The sequence below is a fragment of the Bufo gargarizans genome, chromosome 8 (assembly GCF_014858855.1).
Source record: "Bufo gargarizans isolate SCDJY-AF-19 chromosome 8, ASM1485885v1, whole genome shotgun sequence".
NCBI lineage: Eukaryota > Metazoa > Chordata > Amphibia > Anura > Bufonidae > Bufo > Bufo gargarizans.
In genome coordinates, this window is record NC_058087.1 from 89,671,362 (window position 1) to 89,698,387 (window position 27,026).

Genomic DNA, 27,026 nt, shown 5'->3' on the forward strand with positions numbered 1-27,026 from the left:
ACTGATGCGGATGACAATCTTGTGTGCATCCGTGTTTTTTCACGGACCCGTTGACTTAAATGGGTCCGTGAACCGTTGTCCGTCAAAAAAATAGGACAGGTCATATTTTTTGGGCTGACAGGAAACACGGATCACGGCCGCGGATGAACAACGATGCATTTTCCGAGTTTTCAACTGACCCATTGAAAGTCAATGAGTCCGCAGAAAATCACGGAAAACGGCACAACGGACACGGATGCACACAACGGTCGTGTGCATGAGGTCTAACACTGATGTAAAGATCTGCCTCATCCTCCTCTCTGCTCTGCTTGTCAGAGATTATTATCCTGAATACAGTTTAATGTGATCTTCAGCTAAATCTCTGTCGGAATGGAGTTCATGAGGAGACATGACGTACAGTGGGGATGTGGCTAAGGAGCAGCAGCACCTGTATGCAGTCTCCATTACCACAGCCCCACTTTACCACAGTCTGTCCTGTCCATCCTCTCTGTACTTCATGTCTCCTCATGAACTCCATTCCCACAGAGATTCAGCAGAAGATCTTATTATCTGTATTCAGGATCATAATCTCTGACAAGCAGAGCAGAGAGGAGGATGAGGCAGATCTTTACATCAGTGTTGTGAAGTAACTTGTCCTGCAGTGTGATTAGGATAGGTTTTGTGTGTACTAATAGGACGCAGGGCTGTGGAGTCGGTAGATAAATGCTCCGACTCCTCAGTTTTTTGTACTTCCGACTCCCCGACTCCTCTGTATTTAATATGCGAATGTATTTTATACATTCCTTGAAGGAAAGAAAGAAGTTCTTCTAAGCTCTTCTAGCACAGAGAGGTAGTTGGGCAGAAGCTGCTGCCTTCTCCTTTGTGTGCTGATCTTCTGCTGAAGATGGGGCAGTGGGAGGATCCAGGAAGGGACATTTATTTTAAAACATGATTTCCCTAGAAGAATCCCATAGTCATGTTTAAAGGTTAAGATAACATTCTGAGTTTACACGTTTTATAGCCTTAGCTGAATGACAGCAGTTTTTCCAATGGTTTACAGCTTCAGTCTTGAACTATTGACCCTCCATTCCCTTCACTTATACAAGTGTCTCTAGTCCTGCAAAACACATATTTACTTAATCCCTTATCAGTGAGAGGCTCGGTAAACCATGGGCATTGTGTTCCCTGTAACATCAGAACACAACACAATGGAAAGTATATGTATTGCCACTCCTAATTGTGCATTGCGTGCCATATAGTGAAGCATATGAAAAGCATGCTTCTTCACCTCACTGAACGCGTTTGTTTTGCGGTTACGTGAGGCACTGCATGCATTGGCCTTTATTCTTACAGTAGAGAAGTCATTAATTATAACTGTTTATGAATTCGGACATTTAAACTTGCTTTTTTTTATTTATTTTTTATTCCAATTTAAATTTAGTAGGAGTCGGAGTCGGTTCATTTTTTGCTGACTCTGACTCCAGGTACCCAAAATTGACTCCGACTCCACAGCCCTGATAGGACGGCAGCCATTTTATTTCTCCTAATGATTTTTCCCCAGACAAAATGAACCATTATAACTAATGAAAGGTATTTTGGAATATAATTATTGTAAAGTAATATTTAGGTATTTTTATTTTCTTAATTCCTGAAGAACCCCTTTTAAAGAGGACCTCACCACTCTTGACATGCCTGTTTTAATAGCTTCATGCATTCCCAATGGAATAACAACTCTGGGGCGTCTATTCTTATGGCCTTATGTTGTGCCATTCCTGTGTTATTTCTACTAGACGTTATGAATGAATTGCTAGCAGTCTGCAGTAGGGGTACAGAGGGGTGGTAACTAGTTGGGGGTGGGGTGTAGCTGCACTCTATCTAATCAGTGCTACCATTTTCAGACTGGAGGTACACCGCCCCCCCCCCCCCCAATCCCCAATTTGTTACCACCCTTTGTACACTTATTGCAGACTGCTCGCAATTCATTTGTAACTTCAATAATAATGCAATGACACAACATAGTCATAAGAATAGTTGCTCTGGAACTATTACATGGGGACTGCATGTAGCTGTTAAAACAGGCAGGTCAGGAGGGTTGTCCGGTCCTCTAAAGGGTTTGTCCGGTTTCCAATATGGTCCTCCTAAAGGGTTTGTCCGGTTTCCAATATGGTCCTCCTAAAGGGGTTGTCCGGTTTCCAATATGGTCCTCTAAAGGAGTTGTCCGGTTTCCAATATGGTCCTCTAAAGGAGTTGTCCGGTTTCCAATATGGTCCTCTAAAGGAGTTGTCCGGTTTCCAATATGGTCCTCTAAAGGAGTTGTCCGGTTTCCAATATGGTCCTCTAAAGGAGTTGTCCGGTTTCCAATATTGAAGGCCTATCTTCAGGATGGGTCATAAAAGTGGATGTGGGTATAATTTATGTAAATTATACGGTTATTGCTATATTAACTGAGTTTTCAGATTTTACAAGGCAATAATGATTAGAAGATAAAATAATAAAAACACTTAAGCTTCTTCCACATCTGTGGTGGAGGTTCTGACAGGAGCTTCCGTTGCAGATTCCATCCCCCCAAAAAAGGCCAAAATACCATTGTTTGCAGGACCCAACAGACCCCACTATAGCTGTACCTTTTTTTGTGTAGCCAGACCCTAAAACTTACCTGCACTCCCTCTGATTCAGTGCCACAACTCTGTCATTTTCCCTGGACAGCAGCCAGTGATGTATTCTTGTGGCTGCGGCCAGCAACATTGCATATACCGGTACAGCAAATCATTTGCACCTTACACTACTGAGGCCAGTGATTTGCTGCAGCAGTATACGGGACGGCACCTGCAGCCACATTAGTCACTGGCTGCATCCTGCCAGCGCTAAATTTGAGGAGCACAGGAAGGCAAGTTTAAATGTTATTTTACCAGTCTCCTTAGGGAAAAAATAAATAAATAAAGAAACTTTGAAAATGCTATTACTGTCAGTGTTTAACATTATATCTATCTTTCCCATGAATACAGATTTTAACCTAACTGGTTGCTTTTCATCATACTACTACCCAAAGTTGCTTTTCACTTGGATGAGTACGGACCCTTTAAAGGCTACAGTCTTCTAGCCCGTAAGTGTTGGCACTTCAGTTTACAGAACATGCCCACTTTATTTATTTTTATTGTGAAACAAACAAATAGGGCAAAATAACAGAAAGTCAATGTGCATAACTATTCACCCCCTAAAGTCAAAACTTTGTAGAGCCACCTTTTGCGGCAATCACAGCTCCAAGTCGCTTTGGATAAGTCTTTATGAGCAGTTGCCACATCTTACCACTAGCATTTTTGCCCATTCCTCCTTGCAAAACTGCTCCAGCTCCTTCAAGTTGGATGGTTTGCGCTTGTGAACAGCAATCTTTAAGTCTGACCACAGATTTTCTATTGGATTGAGATCTGGGCTGTGACTAGGCCATTCCAACACATTTGCTTGTTTCCCCTTAAACCACTCAAGTGTTGCTTTAGCAGTGTGTTTGGGGTCATTTTCCTGCATCCCCACAGCATGATGCTGCCACCACCATGTTTCATTGTGGGTATGGTGTTCTTTGGGTGATGTGGTATGTATGTTTGCACCAGACATAGTGTTTTCTTTGGCCGAAAAGTTACATTTTAGTCTCGTCAGACCAGAGCACCTTCCTCCATAAATTTTGGGAGTCTCCCACATGCCTTTTCACAAACTCACAACGTGCCTTTTTGTTTTTAGCTGAAAGTAATGACTTTCTTCTGGCCACTCTGCCATAAAGCTCCAACTCTATGGAGCGTGCGGCTTATTGTTGTCCTATGTTCAGATACTCCTGTCTCTGCTGTGGAACTGTGCAGCTCCTCCAGGGTTATCTTAGCTCTCTGTGCTGTCTCTCTGATTAATGCCCTCCTTGCCTGGTCAGTGAGTTTTGGTGTGCGGCCGTCTCTTGGCAGGTTTGCTGTTGTGCCATGTTCTTTCCATTTGGTTATGATAGATTTGATGGTGCTCCTGGGGATCATCAAAGATATTTTTTTTTAATAACCTAACCCTGACCCTGTACTTGTCAACAATATTGTCCCTTACTTTGGAGAGTTCCTTGGTCTTCATGGCAGTGTTTGGTTAGTGATGCCTCTCGCTTAGGTGTTGCAGCCTCTGGGGCCTTTCAAAAAAGGTGTGTATATGTAATGACAGATCATGTGACACTTGGACTGCACACAGCTGGACATCATTTCATGATGGATCCGCACCTAACGCAGGTGTGAAAGTAGCCTTAACTGCCAAACAAAACTCAATATTTATTGCCCTGATTCTGTAGTTTACATAAACGCCCCATATGTGGTTGTAAACTGCTGTATGGGGAGACAGCATTGCTCAGAAGGAAAGGAACGCAATGTGTTTTTTGAAAAGCAGATTTCACTGGGATAATTTTAAGCTGCCATGTCACATTTGAAGACCTCCTGAAGCACCTCTAGAGTAGAAACCCCCCCCCCCCCCCCTAATATAATGACCCCATTTTGGAAACTATGGGATAAGGTGGCAGTTTTTTTGGTACTATTTTAGGGTACATATGATTTTTGGTTGCTCTATATTATACTTTTTGTGAGGCAAGGTATTTTTTTTTTGTTATTTACAGTGTTCATCTGACAGGTTAGATCATGTGCTATTTTTATAGAGCAGGTTGTTACGGACGCGACAGTACGAAATATGACTATGTGAATTTGGTTGTTTTAGTTTCATACAATAAAGCATTTTTGACCCATCTAACCTGTCAGATGAACACAGTAAATTCCACAATAACAGCATTTTTGAATAAAAATAATCATGTTCTAGTGTCTCCATATTTTTTTTTTGCGATCGTCTTAGGGACCGATACCTAACATGTCTACTTTTCTTTTGTTTGTTTCCAATTTTATTTTATTTTTTACTTTATTTTGGGAACAGGATGTGGTTGAATTTTTATATTTTTTTTACTTTCAGTTTATTTTTTGTCCCACTCTGGGACTTCAACTTTTAGGGGTCTGATCCCCTTTACAATGCATTACAATACTTCTGTATTGTAATGCATTGGCTGTAAGTGTATTACCAGCCCCCTGGCTCTCCCAGAAGGCAGCCACAATGCCTAAGGAAGGCATCAGGCTGCCTTCCCTGCCATAGGGTCCCTGTCACAGCAGCGCGGGGACCCCATGGACAACGGCACCTGTGAGGATACCGCAAGTGCCACGGTCAGCGCTGGCAGTGCAAGGGTTAATGCGCCGGCTAACGTTGACAACCGGACCACTGCCTCTGATCGTGCGGGAACAGCTCCTGCACCCTCCCGATCGGCGCGCTGTACCTGTACTGCAATGCAGAATAGTCCGAATGGTGGAAAAGCAGCCCCAATCAAGTTTCAAAGAAATGCAAGCTGTCCTGGAGGCTCAGGGTGCATCAGTGTCAGTGCGGACTGTTTGTCGATATTTTAAATGAAATAAAACGCTATGTAAGGAGACCCAGGAGTACCCCACTGCTGACAGACATAAAAAACTAGACTGCAGTTTGCCAAAATCACTCTGGGAAAATGTCTTGTGGACAGATGTGACCAAGATGGCTTTTTTAATTTATTTATTTATTTGTAAAGCACATGAGAATGAGGCCTAGAAAGAAAAGAACACTGCACCTACAGTCAAATATGGCAGAGATTCAAAGATATTTTGGGGTTGTTTTGCTGGCACTGGAAGCCTTGACTGTGCAAGGCCTCGTGATGAAGCATCCAAAGTCGATTCACATAAAACTTTGTTTCAATACTGTATGGGGCGAGCGTCCGTACAGTATTAGAATGTAGAAAGTAGAGCCAAAGTTATTACTTTGCGAAGTCTTGAGTACAAATTAATTTATATAGTTATTGTGCATTTCTCGCAAGGCAATAACTTTGGCTCATCGGAGCCAATACATTCTAATACTCCTGCTCCGTACAGTATTAGAACAAAGTTTTATGCAAATCGACTTTGGCTGTTTCATCCAATATAGATTCGCTCATCTCTAATTGCAATGTAGGGCCCAGTGTCAGAAAGCTGTGTTTCCATCCTAGGTCATTGGGCTTACCAGCAGGACAATGGCCCCCAAAATACTTCAAGAAGCACCCAGAAATGGATGGGAACAAAGTGCTGGAGAGTTCTGAAGTAGCCAGCAATGAGTCGGGATCTTAAAGGGAACCTGTCACCGCGATTTTGTGTATAGTGCTGAGGACATGGGTTGCTAGATAGCCGCTAGCACATCCGCAATACCCAGTCCCCATAGCTCTGTGTGCTTTTATGGTGTAAAAAAACTGATTTGGTACATATGCAAATTAACCTGATCGTTTTCTTACACAATAAAAGCACACCGAGCTATGGGGACTGGGTATTGCGGATGTGCTAGCGGCCATCTAGCAACCCATGTCCTCAGCTCTATACACAAAATCCCAGTGACAGGTTCCCTTTAAAATTGCTGTTAGGAAATGGCGCCTTTCAAATATGAGAGACCTGGAGCAGTTTACAAAAATAGAGTGGTCCAAAATTCCAGTTAAGAGGTTTAAGAAGCTTGTTGATAGTTATAGGGAGCGATTGATTTCTTCCAAAGGGTGTACAACCAAATATTCATTTTTGTGTTGTTCCAATACACACAAAGGACATAAACATGTGTAATTGCAATATTTCTCTGGGAGAAATACTTTATTTTCTGGAAAAATGTCAGGGGTGCCAACACTTACGGCCATGACTATATGTGCACCTTTTGGGGGGCAGTTTTTTCAATTATTGCATTGTACTCATTTTGAGCTAAAAATATTTATTTTTTAATTGGCATCCTTTTTTTCTGTACATAGCTGACATGCACTAGTAGCACCATTTGCTGACAGGCTCCTTATCTCTGCTCTCTGACCTTATAAACACTCATTATAGATCAGTTCTTAACCCCTTCAAGTCACGTTGTCATCAGGAAGATATCAGTGTTATGGGAAAAATATTAAAACCTCATAAAACTCATCAGGACATACATATGCATTCATTAAGCTCTCCCTCATGTGTAATTAGGAGTGTAATGTGTACTTGTTGAGGTGGCCAGGGCTGTAATAGCAATCCCCAGACGCGGGTGGGAAACGGGTAAACTGGCCCATGGAAGTGAAGGAAGGAGCCAGAATATGCTGCCGAATCAATCTATCACCGCGGCTCTGGGAAGGATCGCGCGATCGCTTACAGTCGCTGAAGCTGTGTGAGGAAAGCGAGAGAGGGGCGGCCCCAAAGGCTCTGACGTGTCGTTTACAGAGCCGGGCCACTCCCTCAAGCAGGGAGAAGCTTGTAAACAAGACATTAGCACCAGAGCGGGGTTGATGACGTCGGGGGTCACATGACCCAAACCGGCAGGGTCGAAACAGCGCCCAATCAATAAAGTGATTTAGAAAAGAGTTTAATATAGGAATATAATAGCTCTTGGCATACATTTTATATAACTCGTATAAACCATTGTGTTTATGACCTCTTATTAGTAGTTTAGAGATAAGGGTTATTAGATGACTGGCTGAAAGTGAAAGTACAGAACAGCAAAAAAATGAGCAACATGCAATCATAAAAAAAGTGTCTCTGAATGTATACGTAGCCATTAACCTTTTCCAAATGGCAATGATCACCCGTAGTTGTATGCCTTTATTGAACAAACCAATCGATAGAAAAATAACAATACTTGCAACTTGCTGCATTGTCTTTACATACTTGCTGTCAAAAGCTGATGAGTGAAGTATGCTAATCTTTTTGATAACTTAATCCTTTCTAGAACGTTTCCTGAACCTGGTCAGGCGATGATCTTCTAAAGTAATCTTAATGAATGCCAGCCTATTAACAGAAGCATTTATACGGTATGTTTGAATTTATGAATATCAGATTGCAGAATGGATGGTGGAGGATCATGTTTTAGAGGATGTGTTGGTAATCTATCAAAGCACTTCTTCCGTTCCTTGACTCGTTGCTTCACACTTAAATTAAAACTGAAAAATGTATAAAGAATCTATTTTATGTCTGACTGACTCACTCACTTTTTTTTTCTTTCCTCAATTACTTTTCTTATGTGATCAAAAAGTCACGTGTACTCCAAAATGGCATCAATACAATCTACAGATCGTCCCCTAAAAAATGAGCCCCCACACAGCTCAGTAGACAAATGTTATGGGGGTCAGAATATGGTGATATAAAAAATAAAAGAAATTGTTTTAGAAGATTTTTTTTTTTTTTTTTTTTCAGTATTAAAACACCCAAAAAAACTACACATGTGGTATTGTTGTAATTTTTCCGTAGGGACAAAACCCATAAAACTGTGACTTTAATTATGCATTTATTCCAATTCCACCGTATTTGGATTTTTTGTCCCGCTTCCACCTACATTGTATCCCATATTAAATGGTGGCATTAAAAAGTCTCCCGCAAAAAGTTATGGCTCCGTGAAAAACGGGGAAGGAAAACTAAAAATACATCTGGTATCCAAGGGATTAAGCAATGTGAACGATGTAGTAACAGGCATGTGTTATGTAAATCATTGCTGTCTGAATACAGTGAACGATCCTCCACGCGAATGACCTTGTACATGATGATCTTTGTATGAAAATACTCATCTGTCATAGGCTTTAAATCTCTAAATGTGAACATGACATTAACTGCCTAAACGATGATCCACAAGTCTGTATCCACCAGTAGCCTTAGTTCATACGCTGTCCCCAGCTCCTTCCCCAGCTTGCATCCAGGCTAGTGCTGAGTAGGTTCTCTCTACAGGGCCGTTTTCGTTCTTTCAGACTCCATTCACATTATGTTTATGAAACGATCGTTTAAAGGAACCAGTCACCAGGAAAATGCGTTCCATTGTTCTGGCATTATGTAAAAGAGCAGAAGACACCGAGCAGATTGATATATAGTTTAGTATAACATCATTCATTTAAATATCTGCTCATTTTGGGCTCTCCACGTGGAGAGTGATAGGCAGGCTGTCAGTCACTGAGTAGGACCACACGGGGGATCCATTATACTGAATCTTTTTTCCACAAAACTGCTCATCAATCTGATCAACCTGCTCTATCGGACAAACTGTAGAGCAAGACATGGATTTCATGTGCTACACATTAATCTATGGCTGCAGGGCATAATTTATACACATGTATGTATATGGTTTGATAAAAATGCATAGGCCCATGTCACAGTGGCCTTTCGAGTGAATCGCTTCACTAATTTGATCAACAGCACCTCTCCTGCCAAGATAAGCCTCCTTAGGACTGGGCCATACCATCCCACGGGGCCAGCAGTAAAAGCCGTCATGCAACACTGCACTATGTGAACAAATTTCAAAAGTTCACCTTTAAATAGGACCTATAACCTCTCCAAACCAGTCAGTTTTAGGCTACTTTCACACTCTCTTTTGGTGCTGATCCGTCATGGATCTGCACAGACGGGTCCGTTCAGAAGGGATTCGTTTGTATTATCTTTAACATAGCCAAGACGGATCCGTCTTGAACACCTGGGAAAGTCAATAGAGGATGGATCAGTTTTCTATTGTGCCAGTGAAAACTGATCCGTCCCCATTGACTTACATTGTGTGTCAGAACGGATCCGTTTGGCTCAGTTTCATCAGACGGACACCAAAGCGGAATGGAGATTGAACTGATGAATTCGGAGTGGATCCTTTTCCCATTCAGAATGCATTAGGGCAAAACTGATCCATTTTGGACCGCTTGTGAGAGCCCTGAATGGATCTCACAAACTGAAAGCCAAAACGCCAGTTTGAAAGTACAGACTTAGTAACTACTTACATTCCCCATGTAATAACAATTCTGAAGCATCTGTTCCTTTGTTATTTCTATTAGAAGTTTATGAATGAATTGCTAGCAGCTTGCAGTTACGGTACAGATGGGTGTTACCAGTTGGTGGGTGTCCCTGCACAGTCTGACACTAGCAGCACTGATTGGAGAGAGTCAGACACACCCACTACTTGTAACACCCAACAGTACCTTTACTGCAGACTTCAGGCAATTTGTTTGTAAAATTCTAGCAGGAATAATATAGGAATGGCACAACGTAGTCATAAGAAAAGATGTTCCAGAATTGGTATTGGGGTCCATTCACACGTCCATGTGTGTTTTGTGGATCCGCAACACGGACATCGGTGATGTGCGGGCCACAAAATGCGGAATGCACATCGCCTGCACTTAATAGAAAATGCCTATTCTTGTCCGCAATTGCGGACAAGAATAGGACATGTTCTATTTTTTGAGGGGGATCGGAATTGCGAACCCGGAGGTGCGGACTAGCAATTCAGTATCCGGGCAGCACATTGTGCTGCCCCATGGAAATGAATGGGTCCGCAATTCCCTTCCGCAAAATGCGGAAGGAAATTGCGGACGTGTAAATGGACCCTAAGGCCTATTGCACACGACCGTATGGCTTTTTCAGTGTTTTGCGGTCCGTTTTTCATGGATCCGCTGTTCCGTTTTTTTTTTTCCGTTGTGTTTCCGTTTCTGTTCCGTTTTTCCGTTCCGTTTTTCCATATGGCATATACAGTATACAGTAATTACATAGATAAAATTGGGTTGGCCATAACATTTTCAATAGATGGTTCAGGAAAAAACGGAACGGAAACGGAAGACATACGGATGCATTTCCGTATGTGTTCCGTTTTTTTTGCGGATCCATTGACTTGAATGGAGCCACGGACTGTGATTTGCGGGCAATAATAGGACATGTTCTATGTTAAAACGGAACGGAAATACGGAAACGGAATGCATACGGAGTACATTCCGTTTTTTTTGCGGAACCATTGAAATGAATGGTTCCGTATACGGACCGTATACGGAATGCAAAAAACGGCCAGTAAACGGGGAAAAAAAAAACGGCCGTGTGCAATAGGCCTAATATGGAGAATACAAAGAGCTAGTAAAAATGACATGTCAGGAGAGGAGACAGGTGCTGTTCAAATTTGGTCTCAGAAACCAGACTGAGGCCAAGTAGGTGTTAATCCTTATGCAGACTCTTGCTAATTAAAAGCACCAATACAAGGTATGACAAATTAAATGATACCATTACAAATTTAACGTGTCCCACAAAAATCATGCCCCCATGCAACTGTGAAAATTATGGCTCTTGGAAGGTGGAGAAAAAAAAAAATCTAAAGTACGTTGTTGTGTTTAAGGCCACAGGATTTTTTTATATTTTTTTTATTTACAGTATTTTTACTTATTTTTTTGAGTTTCATTCAGACATACAATTTTTTTATTTTTCTATTAACATAGCTTTAACCACTTCACATCCGGGCCATTTCCCCCTTCCTGACAGCCATTTTTTGCAAATCTGACATGTCACTTTATGTAGTAATAACTTTAAAACGCTTTTACTTATCCAGGCCATTCTGAGAGTTTTCTCATCACCTATTGTACTTTGACAGTGGTAAAATTGAGTAAAAAAATGTCATTTTTAATTATAAAAAAAAATACTAAATTTACAAAAAATGTGGAAATTTTCGAATGTAAATTTCTCAACTTTTATAATAGTAATACCTCCAAAAATAGTTATTACTTTACATTCCCCATATGTCTACTTCATGTTTGGATCATTTTGTGAATGTCATTTTGTTTTTTGGGGACGTTAGAAGGCTCTGACGTTTACAAGCAAAATTTCCAAAACCCACTTTTTAAGGACCAGATAGAAGCCACCCCAAAATGACCCTATTTTAGAAGCTACACCCTCAAGGTATTCAAAACTATTAACTATTTTTACAACATTGTTAACTCTTTAGGTGTTCCACAAGAATTAATGGAAAATGGAGATTAAATTTCAGAATTTCACTTTTTGGGCAGATTTTCGATTTACATTTTATTTTTATTTTTTCCCCACTAACAATGCAAGGGTTAACAGCCCAACAAAACTCAATATTTATTTATTGCCCTGATTCTGTAGTTTACAGAAACGCCTCTTTCATGGCAGGGCGCAGTAGGAAAGGAACGCCATATGGTTTTTGAAAAGCAGATTTTGCTGGACTGGTTTTTTGACACCATGTCCCATTTGAAGACCCTCCTGATGCACCACTAGAGTAGAAACTCCAAAAAAGTGACCCCATTTTGGAAACTACAGGATAAGGTGGCAGTTTTGTTGGTACTATTTTAGGGTACATATGATTTTTGGTTGCTCTAGATTACACTTTTTGTGAGGCAAAGTAACAAAAAATCGCTGTGTTTTTAGTTATTTACAATGTTCATCTGACAGGTTAGATTATGTGCTATTTTTATAGAGCAGGTTGTTGCGGACGCGACAATACCAAATATGATAACTTTTTTTGTTTTGTTTCAGTTTTGCATAATGAAGCATTTTTGAAAACTCATATTTTTTTTTGTCTCCACATTCTGAAAGCCATAGTTTTTATTTATTTATTTATTTTTTTGTTTTTTGGGCGATTGTCTTATGTAGGGGCTAATTTTTCTTGGTATGAGAAGACTGGTACTATTTTAGGATGCGTATGACTTTTTTGATCGCTTGGTATTGCACATTTTGTGATGTAATGTGACCCGAAATTTTTTTAGCACAGTTTTTATTTTTGGGATGGTGTTCACCTGAGGGGTTAGGTCATGTGATATTTTTATAGAGATGGTTGTTCCGGATGCGGCGATACCGAATATGTCTTTATTTATTTCACTTTAACACAATAATGGCATTTTTGAAACAAAAAATGATGTTTTAATGTCTCCATGTTCCGAGAGCTATATTTTTATTTATTTATTTTAGCGATTTTTCTTATGTAGGGGCTCATTCTTTGTGGGATGAGGTGACTGCTTTATTTGTACCATTTTGTGGGACATACGCCTTTTTGATCACTTCGTGTTGCACTTCTTGTGATGTAAGGTAACAAAAATAACAGTTTTTAATTTTTTTATGGTTTTTATCGGACAGGGTGGATCATGTGATGTATTTATAGAACCAGCCATTACGGATGCGTTAAAGGGGTTGTCCCACTTTGCTTTTTTAATCTTACCAGCAGTAGATGTCCTAATAACTTCCTGGTTTGGCTCCAGTTGAGTGAAGGCCGGCCACGCCTCCTCATGACTCACCCTGAGAGCTCAGTCCTTGCGTGCTCGTTCATGTGGATGAGTCATCCACATGGAGCCGTATGTGAGGTTCCCCCCCCCCCCCCCCCCCCCCCCCCCCCAGTATAATATACATTGAGTGCGGCCCCCTCCCAGTATAATAAACATTGGTGGCGCAGTGGGAAGTGCCAATGAGGGTTAAAAAAATTAACTCACCTCCACCTATTGATCGCGCAGCTGCCGGTCTCCTGTTCTTGCTTCAGGACCTGTGGTGACGTCACTGAGCTAATCACATGGTCCATTACCATGGTGATGGATCATATGATGTACCATGTGATGTCACCACAGGTCCTTTCACAGGTCCTAAAGAAAGAACAGGAGACCGGCATCTACGCGATCAATTGAAGGAGGTGAGTTAATTTTTTATTTATTTTTTTAACCCTCATTGGCACTTCCCACTGCGCCACCAATGTTTATTATACTGGGAGGGGGCCGCCGCACTCAATGTATATTATACTGGGGGGGGTTGGCCGCACTCAATGTATATTATACTGGGGGGGGGGTTGGCCGCACTCAATGTATATTATACTGGGGGGGGTTGGCCGCACTCAATGTATATTATACTGGGGGGGTGGCCGCACTCAATGTATATTATACTGGGGGGGGGGGGGGTGGCCGCACTCAATGTATATTATACTGGGGGGGGGGGGGGGGGGGCGCACTGCGCCACCAATGTTAATACAAATGCAGGAGGTGGGTGCCGGAGTGAAATAGTCGGCACCCGACCTCTATGATAGGGGGCTGCGATCAGCGGCAGTTAACCCCTAAGGTCCCGCTCCCTGTCATAGAGGTCGGGTGCCGGCTATTTGATTCCGGCACCCGCCTCCTGTATTTGCGCATGCGCGGACGTGCGCGTACTTGTAGGAATGGAGAGGCGGCCCGAGTACTTGTTCAGCTGTTGTGCGCAGGTGCGGCACAGCGATGCGGCCGGACGAAAGAGGCCGTATCCATGGGATACAGAAAACAACAAAGGAATCGCTTTACATGATTTTTGGAATGAAAGGTAGCTTTTGGATAATAACATGGATAGGAAGATATGTTGTGTGGGGGTAAATAGATTAGATAAAACCAATTTTATGAAGTGGGACAACCCCTTTAATACCAAATATGTTTATTGTATTCATTTTTTCCTAATTTTTTATTTTTTTTAGTTACTTGGGAATTTTTATTTTATTTTTTATTTTATTTTTTTACACTTTGTGTCCCCCATATAAGGTCATACAAGACCTCTGGGGGACATTTTTTCCTTTTCCTTTATATTTTTTTCACGCTATTGATTTCTCCTGTAACTGGGGCTGACATAGTAGCCCCAGTTACAGGGGAAATACACCCCCCAGAGAGGCTGTACAGCCTCAGTGCAGGGCTGATCGTGGTCTATGGAAGACCCGACAGCTCCTTCACTGTCCCGGCGGTCACATGACCACCGGGCCGGAACAAGGAAGCGCAGTGTGTGTATGCAGCAATCTAGAAGGCAGGGACACCTGGGAACTGTTCCTGCCTTCTCTCTGGGTTGCCCTGCTGTCACTGACTGTAACCCGCTCTGCAGCTGCATGATCGATTTACCATGCAGCTACGATCTCTGGACGTTCTAGAACCTCCATTCAGAGTTAAACATCCACCCATAATACATTTATATCCTATGGGTGTATGTGAAGTGGTTAAATTTGCAGATTTCCACATTTGGTGTAACTAGCATGTTTCTGACAGCCTAGGCTTGAAAAAAAACAGATACACAGCTTGATCTCCTCTACATTGGGAGATATAGCCATTAGAAATCGGTTGACGATATGAAGAGTTAGGCTTCTTTCACACGAGCAAGTTTTCCGCGTGAGTTCAATGCGTGAAATGATCTCCTCCAGTCACGTGTAGTGTACGGTGCCTGGCTTCAGGGTGTGTGTACTCCACAGCATCTCGCTCCGCAGCATGTTCTATATTCTGCGTTTGTCACGCAGCCCTGGCCCCATAGAAGTGAATGGGGCTTCAGTGAAAAACGCATTGCATTTGCAAGCGAGGATGCATTGTGTTTTTCACTGATGGTTGCTAGGAGGTGTATGTAAACCTTCAGTTTTTTTTTTTTTTTAAATCACGTGTGTGAAAAACGCATTGCACTCGCGCGTAAAAACCTGAACGCAACTGCAGACAAAACTGACTGAACTTGCTTCCAAAATGGTGCGACTTTCACTGAACACATTCGGACCTAATCCGTCATGCTCGTGTGAAATAGGCCTTAGGCCTCATTCACACTGCAATGTTTTGATCAATGATTTTGTGCCCAAACCAGGTGCAGATCTTTCCCTCAAGACGCATTCACACGAATGTGGTTTGGTTCCGCATCCGAGCCGCATTTTTTGCAGCTCAGATGCGGACCCATTCACTTCAGTGGGGCCGCAAAAGTTGTGGACAGCACTCCGTTCCATGGCCCCGCAAAAATTATAGATCATGTCCTATTCTTGTCAACAAGAATAGGCATTTGTATGATGGGCCTTCCATTTGCGGACCCCAAAACACAGCACGTTTGTGTGCATGAGCTCTTATCTTGTATCACAAAATCACAATCCCTGATGAAAATCACTGACCAAAACACTGATGGATGTGCCATTGTGTACAAGGTAAGCCATAGGATAATGGGTGACAATTTAGTGTTGAATGGCAATTCTTATACCAGACTTATTACCCTTTTTTATTTAATTTTCACCCTCTTATTCACAACTGGCTATTTTCAAATAGACTAGATAAGATCAAATAGTTAAATGGCATACGAAAATAGGATATGGTGTAAATGTCTGATAGGTTCAGGTCCCAGAGGTGGAGCCGCACCAGTGTGAAGAACGGGCCTTGTCACAGCCAGGAATGGAGAGGTGGCCACGCACTTCAGTAGCACCGAGTAAGTTTGTTGAGCAGTGTAGCTACCATGGTGTTCACTAAAACTACATATGCCTGTTGAGAAATACATTTCAGCTCCTACAATGCTCGATTGTATGTTCTTTCACGTCATTTATCTACAGCACGGAGTAAAATAACTGACAGGCGCCACTGTTCTTCTGCATAATTGTTTGGAGAAACGTCTCCGCCATTGTGTGTTCTTTCAAGGCTTCTGAATTCGACTTGATTTTCATCACCTAACGGTGAATTTTAAGAACCTGCACTTTAACTGATGTCGTTTTTACACAGTTTGTTTCCAGGGCTAAGTGGTTAAATGTTGGTAACAGTGGAATTATTCTTTACAATTATGGCTTTATACTGTTAAAGTAAAGCTAGTCATACATTTTAGATTGCTTTCAGCCGACAGCCTTTCCTGCTGGTCCTTTCCCCTCTTCCTTGCCCATCCTCCCATACACATGCACACTTGGTCATATGTAGATGTGCTCTCAATGGAGAGCAGGAATAAGAAGCTTGCAGTAAACCTTACATATTATTCCACTTTATAGTAAAGATCTGCCTATATTTGATCTACTTTTTAGGTAACTAAATGACCATGGAATCTGGAGCAGAGACACAGCAGGGTGGAGATGCGGCTGTGACAGAGGCGGAAGCCCAACAAATGACTATTCAAACCCAGCCACAGATTGCAACATTAGCACAGGTATAGCGCAGTTAGAAATTGTGGAGTAGCTTTAAATCTTTTAACAATTAACATATAAAGTAAACGTCCTTTTCTCTTTAAGGAATGATCTAGTTTTAGGTTAGTAAAGCTTAATTTGTCAAAATGGCTAATACAGTCATGTATGCGCCATGGAAGCTGTATACTGCCACCCTGGTGTCTGAAATTTGCATACTTAACTTTCACCCACCGCATGATGGTAGTGACTGCTTTCTCTGGCTGCTCCTGGTACCCTTATATTCATCTCAGGTGCTGAACGGAAAATGTACGCATCTAGAACTTGCACAGATACAGGCAACAGGATCCCCAGTATCTGCACATGCACTGGACACGTCCGTTTTCTGTTCAGCACCTGGACAGAATACAAGGTCCCCAGGAGCAGACAGGTAGACTGGTCACTGCCAGCTTGCAGACTATGGACTTGGCGGGTGATAGGTGGGGTCCTCCAGTAGGTCAGCTCAAGAACCGCATACAGTCATGTATGCTTGTATTAAGATTACATGACTGTGTGGCATTTTGACAAAATAAATTAGAAAGTGGCCAACTCTTTAATTGCTATTTGTATTGTGTACATATATCCGCATCTCCCTTGCACCTAAAAAGTCGCAAACTTTGTGTTCTCCGACTTTTTAACTGCAATTTTTTAATAAGTTGTCGCATCTCACATATTTTTCACTGCATTCTTCACTTTCCCTAAAGGGACATAGCCAGCCAAACTTATCTTCCTTTATACTACTTTTCTGGTACAAATAAAGCCAGAAATCGACAGCAGCTCAACGCTGTAGATTAATAAGGTGCACGGACTGCAGGAGGATGAGCCTTGTCATATGTTAGGCACATCCCCCAGCAGCACAGGAGGTATCGAGACGAGCCCAGAAAAGGCAGCTCTGGCTAAATTCCCCCCCCCCCCCCCCCCCCCCTTAGTTTCAGTTGCTCGCTATTGTCAACACCAGTTTGCTGTGACTGCGGACAGTCTGTACATACAGAGGTTGAACAGGTACATAACTGGTCCTGCTCCCAGCTGAGAAGTGTATATAGTTCTATCCAGGGTCGGAAATGCTCCCTAACCAATCTCTACAGCAGGGGTGCACAACCTCTTCTGGTTGGGGCTACGTTGTCAGACTGAACCAATCCCAAGGGCCAATAATAAAACTTAAAGGTGTATTGCCAACTGAAATGCTGTATTTATGGCATATGGAAAATACAGTATATACCACATATGTCTGGTTACATCAAATGGTAAACTACATAAACAATGCATGTGAGCCACCACAAGACATACATACGTGTCTGTTCCTAAATGGTTGGGGCCACACAGAAGGATATTGAGGGCAGCAGGTTGTGCGCCCCTGGTCTAGACTGCATACAGTTGTATCCAGTTCTCAGCTGAGAGCATGGCTAGATGTGCACTGACTTCACTCTCTGCAGGTAAACATGATCTTTATTCACTCAAAGCAAACTAATATCTTCAAAATATTGAGGAATTGAAACAAAGTATATTGGAAAATAAATATTTTCACTTATAATGGTTAGGTTAATAATGCTGAATAAAACAATACCTTTCTTTTCTTTTTAGCTTGCTCTGCTGTGGAGATATATGGACTATTAGGCAGTTAGAGCACCAAGGGGCCGGCGTAGTTCTTGGAGCACTGCTACGCCACTCGGTACACTCCACCATCCCCTTTGACAGGGCTAGATAGCATTGTCTAATGGCGCCTGTGCTGTGGCTCACTTATTCATTGGGGGTCCATTGTTATTTATGGTGTAAAAAGTGATAGGTGTCAGTGTGTTTTAGTAAAATTGTGTATTCCCCAGGAATGCATCATTTTGCTGATGGAGTCGCTTATACTTAGGCATTCATTGGTAGCAGTAGAGCCTCTGTATAAGGGAGCGAGCGCTGTTGGGGGAGGAGAGTGCTTACAGAACTTTCCATCCTCCCAGTCGCTCATATTCTGTCTGTGAAGCCAGTGGTGACTTCAGTCCACCCAGAAGTGGAGGTGCCAGCGGCTTCACAGACAGTGGAGGAGCAGAGCAGCTAAGCAGAATTTGAAGCTTACTAGAAAAGAAAGGTTCAGTCAACAAAAAGGCAAATCAATCTGAAAGCACCATGCTATAGAGCATTGATTATATAGTTTTGTGGGAAAAGTCAATAAAACCTGTCATTTTTACAGTTATCACTTCACAAGGCTGCAGATAGATCGGTACAGGATGGAGGAGTTATCAGTGACTGACAGCCATCTCTGTATGGACACTTGTACAACCTGTACCGATAGCTGTTCACAGGAGGGAGAAAAAGCAGAGATATAAATGTATACATTACAGTTTTTGCTGAATCTTTTCCCATAAATCTATATATCAATCTGCTCTATAACATAGTGATTTCAGATTGTACTGCATGTTTTGGTGAAAGGTCCTCTTTAAGCATTATTTATGTAAGACTGGACAATCCCTGAAAAGTGAACTTGTCACCCTGAAAATGCAGTGCAATCTGGGCATCATGTTCTAGAGCAGGAGGAGCTGAGCGGATTGCTATGTAGTTTTACGGGAAAAGATTCTGCAACGCCTATAATTGGTTTAAATCTACTGTAGTAGCCGTGTGTGGTCGTATGTGATTGACAGCCCATGTACACACTGTACTGCATTTTCATGGTGGCTTCATATTACAGTGACGCTGTCGCATTGAACATAGTGTCTGAGGTACAGGCAGCATGTAATGGAGCAGAAGGAAATTAGCAGACTGACTTAGTTTTGTGGAGGAAGATTTGGAATAACTTGTGTTTAGACATTGGGGATGAACGAATCGACTTCGGATGAAACATCCGAAGTCGATTTGCATAAAACTTAGAATGATGGTAAAAAGCCTTTCATCCAAAGACTATTCGCTCATCCCTGATTGACATCTCAGCACATTCTGGGCTTTGAAGTCAAGGAGGCGGTCCTATCAGTGATTGACAGGGGTCCATGTATGACTAATAGGACCGCCTCCTTGACGGCAAAGCCTAGAATGAAATACAGGTTATACTGAATCTTCTCCTGTATAACATGCTGCTGGCAGATTACACTGCCTTTTCATGGGGACACGAGTTACATTTTTGTGTTTAAAGTGTATATGAAATGTCATACGTTTTGCCATAACAAACTTTCTTGCAATCTTGTTAGGTTTCCATGGCTGCTGCACACGCAACGTCATCTGCCCCAACTGTTACACTAGTCCAGCTTCCGAATGGACAGACAGTACAGGTACACGGGGTTATTCAAGCTGCCCAGCCATCAGTCATCCAGTCTCCACAGGTGCAGACAGTGCAAGTGAGTCAAGTCTTTTCATATCGTTTATTCTTTAATTAACTTATTTTGCAATAAAATTATTAGGTCACACCCACAATAACATTTCAGAAAGGTATTTCACTTTTATTTGTATTTATTGAAATTGTCAAGTCCCAAAACTAAGGAGTAACTGATGAAACAGTTTTGTTTACATGGCAGTCTAAAGATTTCCGAGTAGGGATGAGATGAATCGATGCATTGGAATCAATTCGCTCATCCCTACTCCTCACACATGGCATAAATAAATTGATTTCAGCAAAGTCTTGTTCTAACTTCCACTGTGTAATACTCAATATCACAGAACTGATTAGAATAAATTAAAGGGGTTGTCCTCTTTTGTAAGATTGATGACCCATCCTAAAGATAACGGGGACTGACTCCCGGCACCCCCACTGAGCAGCTGTTTGAAGAGAAAGTAGCACCTGTAAGAGCACTGCCTTCTCTGCTCGGTTTACCTGCTCAGTGCAGCAATTGCAGGGGTAAGCAGGTGTAATTACAAGAATGGCTTCCCAGTTCACTTCTATGGGACAGCTCTGTAGTATTCACTTGAACAGACAGCTGTCCCATAGAAATGAATGGGGATGCCATACTTGTATTTACACCTGCTCACCACTGAAATTTCTGCGGCAAGCAGGTAAACAGCAGAGAAGGTAGCGCTCATATATCTGCTGCTTTCTCTTCAAACAGCCAGGAGTTGGACCCCCACGATCTGATATTGATGACCAATCCTGGGGATATTATTGATGCTTTTAGTTTAAATTAGAAAATCTTGTTTCATAGCAAACTACAAGAAATAGGGTACGCTCTGAGAGTATTTTCTCCAAGAAAAGCTTCTATCGGGGTCAGCTGTAGACAAACATGAATCAAATCCAGCCGTACAAAGTGGAAGGAAGCAGCATTCCAGTAAAGTTCCAAAAAATGCATGGAAAGGCTTCATTCACCCATGTTACATGATGTCATCATTTCAGCTACACAGTGGAACCCTTCTCAACAATAAGTGAAGGTAGTGTCAAGATATATACCGTATTTTTCGCTTCATAGGACACACCTATGCTTAAGAGGAGGTGAATAATAAAAAGTGTTTTTCTTCAGACCTCAGAACAGATCCCACATTAGACCGCCAATCTTCATTAGACCCCCATCAGAGATAAAATAAATACATTAACTTACCTCTCCTGGACTCGCCGCACCCTGGTCTTCTCCAGGCCCATGCTGCACTGTGCTGACTGCATACAATGTCAGGTCATGCTGCACACACTACTTTCTTATGCTGTACAGTGCAGCGCAGTGCCCAGAGGAAGACCATGGACATTGAGTGCAGTGCTACAGGGCCCGCTCCCTGTGCCTCCTGAATACTAGTGAGTGTTTTCATGATGAAAGCAATCACTAGTATTCCCTTTATATGACACACATCCAAAAGTGTGCCTTATAAAGAGGAACATATGGTATATGCAAACCCACAATCATGGAATTAAAGGGGTTTTTGGGAAGCTTGATATTGAATGCCTATCCTCGGGATAGGTCATTAATATCTGATCGGTAGGGGTCCAAGTCTCTGCACCCCTGCCGATCAGCTGGTCGAAAAAAACACAGCACTCCCATTGTAGGTAAGTGTCGGTTGTATAAGGCCTCTTTCACACTTGCGTTGTCTGGATCCGGCATGTACTCCACTTGCCGGAGGTACACGCCGGATCCGGAAAAACCGCAAGTGTACTGAAAGCATTTGAAGACGTCCTCAAAATGCTTTCAGTGTTACTATGGCAGCCAGGACGCAATTAAAGTCCTGGTTGCCATAGTAGGAGCGGGGGAGCGGCATACTTACAGTCCGCGCGGCTCCCGGGGCGCTCCAGAATGACGTCAGAGTGCCCCATGCGCATGGATCACGTCATCCATGTGCCTGGGGCACCCTGACGTCACTCTGGAGCGCCCCGGGAGCCGCACGGACGGTAAATATGCTGCTCCCCACTACACTTTACCATGGCTGCCAGGACTTTAGCGTCCTGGCAGCCATGGTAACCATTGAGAAAAAGCTAAACGTTGTATCCGGCAATGCGCCGAAACGACGTTTGGCTTAAGGCCGGATCCGGATCAATGCCTTTCAATTGCCATTAATTCCGGATCCGGCCTTGCGGCAAGTCTTCAGGATTTTTGGCCGGAGCAAAAAGCGCAGCATGCTGCTGTATTTTCTCTGGCCAAAAAACTTTCCGTTCCGGAACTGAAGACATCCTGATGCTTCTTGAACGGATTTCACTCCATTCAGAATGCATTAGGATAATCCTGATCAGTATTCTTCCGGCATAGAGCCCCGATGACGGAACTCTATGCCGGAAGACAAGAACGCAAGTGTGAAAGAGCCCTAACACAGCCAGCACTTGCTACATATAGCTCAGCTTCTGAGCTATCTCCATACATTCCCCTGCTATGTGACATACATGTACATCACATGTTTTGAAGGGGGTTATCTCACCTCAAGCAATAAGAGCATATCGCTAGGATATGCCCCTATTGTCTGATCGGTGCGAGTCCCACCGCTGGGACCCACACCTATATCGAGAACAGAGCCCGAAAAGTGGTGGCAGCCGCCCTCCATTCAATTAACTTTTTTTTATTTTTATGGAGCTGCCAAAAATAGCAGTGCTACCGATATGCCCCCATTTTCTGAGATGAGACAACCCCTTTAAGACTTCTTAAAAATCTCCTATTTATGGTTTTCCCTTCTACTTTTTGAAGACTGATGCCATCACATTTTAAAGGCTATGTACACCTTGCAGGAATCACGCTCCATGTGAGAGAGGGATTGTGCGGCCTGGACTACAGAAGCGCAGGGTATTATCATGATTGATGATGCTGTGTGCCTCTGCCTGACCTTTCTGTAACTGAATCATAGTGACATAAAGCTGTTACAGAAAGGTCACACAGCATTATCAAGCATGATAATGCCCTGCGCTTCTGTAGTCCAGAACAGTGATTCCCACAAGGGACACGCCTGTGTGAAAGAGCCCTAACCCTTATCAGACAGAGCCAATTTTGACCTTCCTGACAAAATTGCAAATCTGACACATCACTTTATGTGGTTAATACCTTTTGGAATGCTTTTACGTAACAAAAAAATTCTACGTTTTTTTTTTATTTTTTATTTTTTTTTTTCTTGACACGTTAATGGTAAATTTGGGTCGATTTGTTTTGTCTTCATTTAAAAAATCAAAAATTTACTGAAAATTTTAAACATTTTGCAATTTTCTACATTTGCATTTCTCTGCTTTTAAGAATTTTGATAGCTCACAAAATTATTAACATTCATCATATGTCTGTTTTATGTTGGCATCATTTTGTAAATGTCATTTTATTTTTTAAGGATGTTAGGCTTAGAATTTTAGAAGCAATTTTTCAGATTTTCAAGAAAAAGCCCAAAACGAACTTTTTTTTAAAGACTAATTCAGTTTTGAAGTGACTGAGGGACTTTTATAATAGAAACCCCACCCATAAGTGATCCAGTTTTAGAAACTACACCCCTTAAATTATTTAAAACTGATTCTACAAGCTTTGTTAACCCTTTAGGTGTTCCACAGGAATTAAAGCAAAATGGAGGTGAAATTTAAAATGTATTTTATTGCAGAATTTCCACTTTATTTTTTCCCGTTAACAACAACAAAAACCTCAGTATTAGTTACCCTGATTCTTCAGTTTACAGAAATACCCCATTTATGTGGTTGTAACTGCTGTATGGGCTCACAGCAGGGCTCAGAAGAGAAGGAGCACTATTTAGCTGGAATGGTTTTCAGGTGCCATGGCTCATTTGAAGAGACCCTAAGGTACCCCTACAAAGGAAACCCCCAAAAAGTGACCTCAATTTTGGTAACTCAAGGACTTTATCGAGGTATATAGTGATTTGACTCTGCGTCCACCAAAAGTGCACAGGAGGTAGAGGGATAGGGACAGAGATGCGGACTTAGGACTTGAAGATAGGATCAGGGATCTGTAACTGCTGCAAGTGATCAGATCACATCAATATAAGGCTACATGCACACGAACGTTGTTGGTTTCCGTGTCCATTCCGTTTTTTATTTTTGCAGAATGCGGACAGCACACGGCTGTCCGCATCAGTATGTCTGTTCCGTAGCCCCACAAAAAAATTAGAACAGGTCCTATTCTTGTCCGTTTTAGGCATTGTTATAATGGATCCGCAAAACAAAACGGATGGCATACATACGGTCCTGTGCATGTAGCCTAAGGCCTCATGCACACGACCGTGCCATTTTTTTGTGGTCCGCACACAACGGATCCGCAAATAAACTGAAGCCGCCCGTGTTGCCTTCCGCAATTTGCGGAACGGAACGGGCGCTGGCAATATAAATGCCTATTCTTGTCCGCAAAGCGTGGACAAGAATAGGATATGTTATATTTTTTTATAGCGGGGCCGCGGAACGGAGCCACGGATTCGGACAGCACACGGAGTGCTGTCTGCATCTTTTGCAGCCCAATTGAAGTGAATGGGTCCGCATCCGAGCCGCCGTTTGGCGGCTCGGATGCGGACCCAAACAACGGTCGTGTGCATGAGGCCTAATAATGATGATTATCACTGAGGTAGGTCAGAAGCTGACTATTTTTCCCCCCCACTGTGGTGCACCACAAGTCCCAGCAGGGCCCAATCGCAGAACAAAACTTTCTCTGCATGCTCTTCCATTTTGTAATGGCGATGTGCACAGAGGGCTTAGCTAATCTACATGCCCCTCTTGCAATGCAATGGGGGGGGAGGGGTGCAGCCTTTCTGCACCATTTAGCTAAGATGGCTGGCTGTCGGTGCCAGCAGCTTCTGTATTCTGTCACCTTGTCAATAGACTGGTTTGCATTGCGCCATACATGTATGGCAGAATGCGATATCTCTCTTCCCGTTGAGTCATGCATGTATGCTGCAAGTTGAAAAAGGGTTAACATGTAAAAAAAATTTTTTTTTTTACATATGTTAGGGTACTTTCACACTAGTGTTTAAGTTTTCTGGTATTGAGTTACATTATAGGGCAGTGATGGCGAACCTATGGCACGGGTGCCAGAGGCGGCACTCAGAGCACTCTCTGTGGGCACTTGCACCCTGGAAAAGTCTATGGTGTACCAATATGCCTTAGGCCTCCTGCACACGAACCCCGAGGCCGTGCTGCGGGCCGCAATGCAAGAACACTGACCATGGGGCAGCCGCAGTGGATCACGGACCCATTCACTTTAATGGGTCCACGATCTGCAAAAAGATAGGACATGTTCTATCTTTTTTCGGAACGGAAGTACGGGATGAAACCCCATGGAACCTCTCCGTAGGGTTCCGTTCTGTGCTTCCCTTCCACACTATTCCGCATCTCCGGATTTGGCGGACCCATTAAAGTGAAAGCGTCCGCATCCGTGATGCGGAATGAACGTGCAACGGTGCCCATGTATTGCGGATCTGCAAATGCGGTCCTCAATATGGCAACGGGACACCTACAGTCATGTGCAGGAGGCCTTAGACTTTTCCTGCCATTCATCAGCGCAGGCGTACTATGAACACCACAGGCAGCGCACTGAGTGTAAACAGGCTTTTATAGCGAAAAGTACATGGAAGATGTACTATACTGGACTGTAGTATTCAGGGGAAATTCCCATGTTGGCACTTTGTGATAAATATGTGGGTTTTGGGGTGCAGTTTGGGCACTCGGTCTCTAAAAGGCTTGCCATCACTGTTATAGGGGCTCAATATTGGGGGGAAAAACGCTTCAGTTTTGTCCCCATTCATGGTCAATGGGGACAAAACTGAATGCTCTAAAATGCATTCCGTTCCGTTTAGTTGCGTTCCCATACCGGAGAGCAAACTGCAACATGTTGTTATATTTTGCTTTCCGTCCTGGGAAACTGATCAAGACGGATCCGTCATGACCCCCAATGCAGGTCAATGGGGATGGATCTGTTTTCTCTGCCACAATAGAAAACTGATCCGTCCTCCATTGACTTTCAATGAAGTTAATGACTGATCCGTCTTGGCTATGTAAAAGATAATACAACCGTCTGCATCAGTTATGAACGGATCCGGTTGTATTATTAGTAATGGAAGAGGTTTTTGCTGGACCCTGCCGCATCCAGTAAAAATGCTAGTGTGAAATTAGTCTTGGTGGTTACTTTGAGTTCAAAAGAAAAAATGCATTTAAGTTGATCTTATGTTGCTGCCGTTCCAGCAGTGCCGCGGTCTCAGCCAATAACTGCCAGAGGTAGGTTATTACTGCAGCCAATGAGTGCAGCTCCTGTCCATTTTCTGCCATGCGGAAACCCTGGTACCCTCCAGAACACTCGTCGAGTATTAGCTTTTTTCTGATTGCCTTTAGCAGGTCATTGCCATTGCTTATGTATCCACTATAGTTAGATGACAATAATAATTTGAAATAGACGATTATGTACTGTCTTTATTTTTTGAGCAGATTTCCACAATTGCAGAAAGCGAAGATTCTCAAGAATCAGTAGACAGTGTAACAGACTCTCAGAAGCGCAGAGAAATCTTGTCAAGACGGCCATCATACAGGTATTAAGAGTTGGTAAATCTGTCCTTAGTTCTGAGATGTTCTCTTCACTTAAAGGGCTTCTGTCACCCCACTAAACTGTGTTTTATTTTTTTTTGTTTGTTTTTTGTGTGTACTTATAATCCCTATACTGCGATTTATCCATACATAATGTGATTAATCATTTTGGTTCAGTAGATTTAGCTAAAAACGTACTTTTATAATATGTAAATTACCTGTCTACCAGCAAGTAGGGCGGCTACTTGCTGGTAGCAGCCGAATCCTCCTATCATAATGACGCCCCCTCCGCATGTTGATTGACAGGGCCAGCGAACCGGATCGTTCTCTGCTGGCCCTGTTTGCATTCAAAATCTGGCACCTGCGCCGTACCTTTCTTCAATCGGCGGAGGCGTACTGAGAGGCGGACGCTCGCTCGGCCGATCCATCCTCAAGGCGCCTGTGACGGGTGTAGATGTGACGTCATCGGCGCAGGCGC

General features: G+C 42.7%; 1 protein-coding gene across 4 annotated transcripts in view; it reads left to right on the plus strand.

Annotated features, from left to right (window-relative positions):
• Positions 1 to 27,026, plus strand: part of CREB1 (cAMP responsive element binding protein 1) — a 69,378-nt gene that overhangs the window by 15,270 nt on the left and 27,082 nt on the right. The window contains exons 2-6 of one of the 4 annotated variants that reach the window (XM_044302701.1): positions 2,985 to 3,082; positions 7,753 to 7,834; positions 16,552 to 16,673; positions 19,851 to 19,997; positions 26,453 to 26,553. In XM_044302701.1, the coding sequence (XP_044158636.1) occupies positions 16,560 to 16,673; positions 19,851 to 19,997; positions 26,453 to 26,553 (362 nt within the window). In that variant the 5' untranslated portion in view covers positions 2,985 to 3,082; positions 7,753 to 7,834; positions 16,552 to 16,559. The remainder of the gene's footprint in view (positions 1 to 2,984; positions 3,083 to 7,752; positions 7,835 to 16,551; positions 16,674 to 19,850; positions 19,998 to 26,452; positions 26,554 to 27,026) is intronic. The other 3 variants (XM_044302700.1, XM_044302699.1, XM_044302702.1) reach the window with 3 other exon arrangements.